The sequence below is a fragment of the Physcomitrium patens genome, chromosome 25 (genome assembly GCF_059467195.1).
Source record: "Physcomitrium patens ecotype Gransden chromosome 25, ASM5946719v1, whole genome shotgun sequence".
Taxonomy (NCBI): Eukaryota; Viridiplantae; Streptophyta; class Bryopsida; order Funariales; family Funariaceae; genus Physcomitrium; species Physcomitrium patens.
The window spans coordinates 15,059,139-15,064,522 of record NC_143434.1 but is presented as its reverse complement, the minus strand read 5'-3'; the positions used below and the strand labels follow the sequence as shown (position 1 = coordinate 15,064,522).

General features: G+C 42.5%; 1 protein-coding gene across 1 annotated transcript; it reads left to right on the top strand.

Moving 5' to 3' along the window:
• Positions 1-3,556: 3,556 nt before the first annotated feature.
• Positions 3,557-4,663, top strand: LOC112277230 (uncharacterized). Its single transcript, XM_024509327.3, has 2 exons — positions 3,557-4,166; positions 4,323-4,663. The coding sequence occupies exon 1, from the start codon at positions 3,634-3,636 to the stop codon at positions 4,147-4,149; it is 516 nt and encodes a 171-aa protein (XP_024365095.1). The 5' UTR covers positions 3,557-3,633; the 3' UTR covers positions 4,150-4,166; positions 4,323-4,663.
• Positions 4,664-5,384: the final 721 nt, after the last annotated feature.

The following is a 5,384-nucleotide window of genomic DNA, read 5'->3' as shown; positions in this document are numbered from 1 at the left end:
AGATGAAGGTAAGGAATGGAGAACTTCATCCCTATTTGTCAAATAATATGCCCAATGGGCTTTGAGGAGGCTACCCACGACCTTAAGTAAGGTTTTGGCGACTTCTAAGAGGGTGTCTGGGAATTAGAAGCTAAGTTATAAAGCTTAGGATTTGAAATATAAATTATGTGTAAAAATTAGAGGATTTGGAATTAAGATGAATAAGATATAGCCATTTGAAGATAAGGTATTAATTTAGAACATATTGTTACACTTTTGAGGATACGAGGAGTTGTACAGTAGCTTTTGAAGTTTGAAATATGCAATTAAAATGGAAATTTTAAGGCCTACATCTTTCATGAAAGAATTTTTGCTTTTGGAGTCCTTGTAAAGGAGTTATAGGGAGTTGAAAGCGGTGCTTCTAAATCAAAGGCAGTAAGTAATCAATTTTGTTTATAGTAATGGTTTGAGCCATAACTTGAATTTCGAACAAATTTTTAGATCAAATATTTTGGAAAATATAAAATTTTGTGTTAAAAAGCTATACATATAAATTTCGTAGTATTTGAGCTTATATTTTGTGAGATGTGAAGAAAGTTGCATGAAGGTATATAAAGACAAGGGTTTAAAGTGACTATTAGGATTTTAAAGATATCTCAAGATCCGCAATAAATTTGCAATTGAAATTTATTGTAGAAATTATTAAGAATACATCAATACATTATATAAAATTTGAGTTTGTTTGGATGGTCGGATTAAGAGATATGATGTATTGAAGTTTGGAAAAATTTCTACATAAGGATATATAAGGTTTTAGAAGATTTTATCATATTTTGGATGTTGTTGATTACTTGAGGCTGATGTATTTGGTGTAATTTCTCAAAAAGGGAAATTTTATATATAAACTTAGGGCTTTTCTTATTTTGAAGCTTGATTGAACAAATAGTGGCAACCAAAAGTCTAATGTTTTCTTGAGGCAAATTTTTTCTACCCCAACAATGCAAATACAAAGAAGTGTTCTGAGAGGCTAACTTCTTATCTTACACTGAGATATATAACAAATTCAGAGTACGGGAGTAGAAAGCTAGTATATGGTCAACACTCACTAGTGCCATATACCAAAAATGGATAGCAATGTTGTACCTTAACCACTGCCAACTGAACATAGGAGAGTAGGTAGGTTTATTTGACAAAGCAGATGTAGAGATTCCGCTGACTAAAAAATGATAAACAATACCTGAACAAAGCTTGGTAGTAGGTTTTCTTAACCAATTTCTATTAATGTAATGTAAAGTCTTTACAACTAATCTAAATTCTAGTTAGTTGACACCAATTCCCTTTGTACTTCAACAATGTGGTTATATAGAGGTAGACATACAAAATAGAGATGAAATGTAGATTATAGGCCAACTACAAAGAATCCAAAATAGAGATGAAATGTAGATTATAGGCCAACTATATAGAATCCAAAATAGAGATGAAATATAGATCGTAGGCCACCTATATAGAATCCAACTATATAGAATCCAAAATAGAGATGAAATATAGATCATAGGCCACCTATATAGAATCCAACTATATAGAATCCAAAATAGAGATGAAATATAGATCAAAAAAAAATGAGAAGATTCTATTATACTAAGGACATGTCGATAGGTTGGAGTGGGATCCCAAAAAGTATAGTTGGAACATAAACGTCCCTTTTATGAACTATACATCAGCACACGATCGAGCTTTACTGATAAAACGTCACAAAATCCTTTCAACGACTCAAACAAAGTGGATGGAGATTTTATCCCGAAATTTCAAGCTCAAGTGGAGGAATGTCTCGGACTCGAAGAGGATCACGAAGGAAGCTGGATTACTTTGGCTAATATGGCATCGGGCAATCTCGGTTAATGCATGGCAGGGACTAATTGATGGGCAGGTGGACCAAAGCTGTGCTGTTTGCTTGACTGACATTCGGGAGATGATTCTTCACTGCTTCTGGGAGTGCTTGACAGTCCAAAGAGCATGGAAACATGGTATTCAAATTTTACCTAAGATCACACCACAACCCAATACTTCCCTCCATGGCAGACGTATGGATCTTGAATCCACGGCAATAACAGGAGGCCATAGGAGGAGTAACAACGACACCATGAGAACGGGAACATTCAGTTGTGTCAACCCTAGGGGCTAGCTTGCCAGACAAGACACAAGATTCACACACTTTCTACCCAGCTGGAAGAATTGTATCTTTGCATAAAAAACACTTCGACTACGCAAAATCAGTCGAATATGATTGCTACTAAGAGGAACAATCTCATGGTTGTTATAGATAGAACAAAATGGCGCTTTTTTTTAAAGAAATCCATTGACATCCTCAGAAAATGCATAATAGGATTTGGTTGAACTTGACAGATTACAGTCGTGTAGCCTGGTTACACACAGAGTGAAAATGTGCCAGGTATCCGGAGAGTTGAGATAACCGGTTAGAGGAATTCAAGCACCAATGGTCACCAACAACGTACTGGCCTCGTGGATACGAGATAGACCTCACTGGAACCTAGGTGAGCTTAGCTCAGATCAGTAAGAAACATTTTAAGTTAGAATTAGGGACCTTAATGACCTGGCCGGACCTGGCTGGGAATACTATATAACTATTTTTCTACTGCAATAGAAAAAACCTCTATTTGTGTCAAAAAATAAAATAAAATAAAACAACGTCACACTGAGTCGTGTTTTCCGACATGAAACGCCCTGCCTGCCCGCCGACGGGTGTGGTTCTCGGCGCTGGCGAATGGAAAGCCCTTGATTGCACCCGCGTGGCATAGCTACCTGAAAACCAAACGACGGCTTCCATTCAGCTCCGCAGTGGTTTTGCGGTTTCAGGATTGGGCAACGAGATACCAGTTCAGATTGTTTGGAATGTCACATGAGACCTCTCTCAAGCTGCTATTCCAGGTCAATCGTACGTGACATTAGACTTGACCTCAGGAAATCGAACTTCCGGTGCTCGCTGTTCAAGAATAGCAACACCGGTCACTGGGCGCCAGTAGTAATTTATGCTCCAGAAATGATCGTCCTCGATCATCGACTGTCCCGAATTCCCGAGACTTCTTCACTCTCAACCAACACCACCAGTTCCAGGATAAACATGGGATTGGAACTGCCACAATGCCTGCCAAGCCATCCTCCAGAATTCACAGCCCTTAACAACTTACAGCACGTAATCGTGTGGGCTGCTGAACGCTACGGATACACAGTGAGCCGAGATTAGGAAATGCTCGCGGGACGCCCGAAACACCACTGTTTCATATGCGTCATCCAACAGCCGCAAGCAAGTCCTTCCTCCTTCCGCGCGTCCCCACAAGTTCTCGAACTATCCTCGAACGAGCTCAAGTCCGAGATATGCGGGCCCTTCACGAGCCTGTCAGAGTTCGGCGGCATTGTCGAGCATGCATTCTGGAGTGCATGTGATATCCTGATCTCTCTGTGATACCGGAGCGATGCCGCGCGACTTGGCGCAGCTCGAGGCCTCACCATCTCGGTACATAACCCCTCCCCCTACCCACAACCAGGTGAGTGACCACCTCCAAGATCAGCAGTCGCTTCTGCTCGCTTCCGCATATCTGCTCCTTCTTTGTATCAGCCGTGATTCGATCACGCACCATGACCAAGCTTTTGTTCCTCGTTGCTGTTCTCGTCGTGGCAGCAGCCGTGGCGGCTGATGCTCACGTATCACCTCTTCCTTCCCCCCCACCCAAGGCTGCTGCGCCTGCTCCGGTTCCCGCTCCTAGTCGCAGCCCCATCGTGAAGAAGGTTTCGACCTTCTCTCTGAAGTGCGTCATTCACAACGTGGCGACGAGGGCCATATCGGTGAAACTGATCGTTCGGGGCCAGGATGCGGCGAAGGCTGTGGTGGCAAAGGTTGGGCAGTGGACCGCCATCGGGCCCGTGAAGGTGGAGTGCTCCGTTCCGGTGGTGCACGTGTGGGTGTCAGTGAAGAACAACAAGGGCTGGACTGTGAAGAAGACCTTCCCGATCAAGTTGGCCGAGTATCTGAAGAACATCGTGCCCAAGTGCTCGAAGGTGCTGGCGTTGACGGCATTTGAGAAGGGGAAGGGGAGTGAGAAGAGTCTGGTGGTGAAGGTTGGCAAGAAGGAAGTGCTCACCGTGAAGTATTAGAACCCAGTCAAGTCAAGGTATGTGCGCGAGATGACGATGCATTGCATGACATTTGGCGGAGTTTGGGATTTCGGGAGGCTGGTGAAGAGTAGTGCGTATGAGTTGGTTGTGATCAAACATTACCGGGGAAAGCTCACGTTGGCTTGCATTGAATTTCCTGGTGCGGTGCGCAGGATTGTGGACTTATTCGAGTCGCTGCAATCGGGTTATGAGAATCAGGACATGCTGACCAGTTGGGGAGTTGATCCGAGGGGGATGGATGCTGCTACCACCCTAAGTCTTGGTTAAGAGATATTGTTTGAGCACTGCCGGATGCACATTGCATGAATTGTAGAAGTAGATAATTACAGCTGCGTCGGAAGCGACTCAGTTCGAGACGTCGAGGACGTCGACATCTTGAGATTTGATCGAGCACCAGTTCGATAGTCATCATAATGTGCATTAGTTGAGGCTCGCGTTCATTCTTGCGACGCTGAATGCCACAACCTGCAAACTTATTGGACCTTATTGTTTACATGCGTGGTGTGTATTGTCTCCTGAGGAGTTGGCAGTGTGCCGATCTGATTACAAGGCATCTCTTTTCAAATGTGCAATGAAGTTGTATGGACAACCGCCTGAAGTTGTGAGTGCTGAAATGGAAGCAATGCGGTTCATTATTTACTGATTTGACCCGTCTCACTTTCTAGTTCCTTAGACGCACTGATGCACTCTCTACCTTGAAGTTGATGATTTCGTTCTAGCTTTAATCAAGCTCATCTGGAAAGGTGAATGACCCTTGGCTGATTTCCTTGAGAGCCTTGAGAGCTTGGTTTACAGTTATTTACTGATCTTATACGATGTCTTGTTCGGCTATGAGTGGTTTGTGTGTTAACAAAAACAAATTCAACAAAAAGGAGATAGAAAACATATAGAATAGTCTTACAGGATTGGTTTAAATTGTATAATTATATCCGAAAAGATGATAATGGATGTTCAATTCCAGAGTGAAAGACTATTTTTATGTACAAACAAACAGATAAACCCAAAAGAATTTTACGGGTCTTGTAACTCTACATGACAATACAACAAGATGAATATACAAAATCCGGTGGTGATATTGACCTCGTGCTGCTTAGGTTGGCTGGCGAGAGGACTCAGAATTCACAAAACTATCCTTGCCAAAGCGGTCTATGGCATTCCGTCATTTCCATAACTTGTAGCAGCTTGTCTTACCGAGCCCAACCAAATAAGGCTCT

Bases quoted from the DNA above. Each gene is read 5' to 3' on its own strand.
- LOC112277230 (XM_024509327.3), top strand. From the start codon at position 3,634: ATGACCAAGCTTTTGTTCCTCGTTGCTGTTCTCGTCGTGGCAGCAGCC.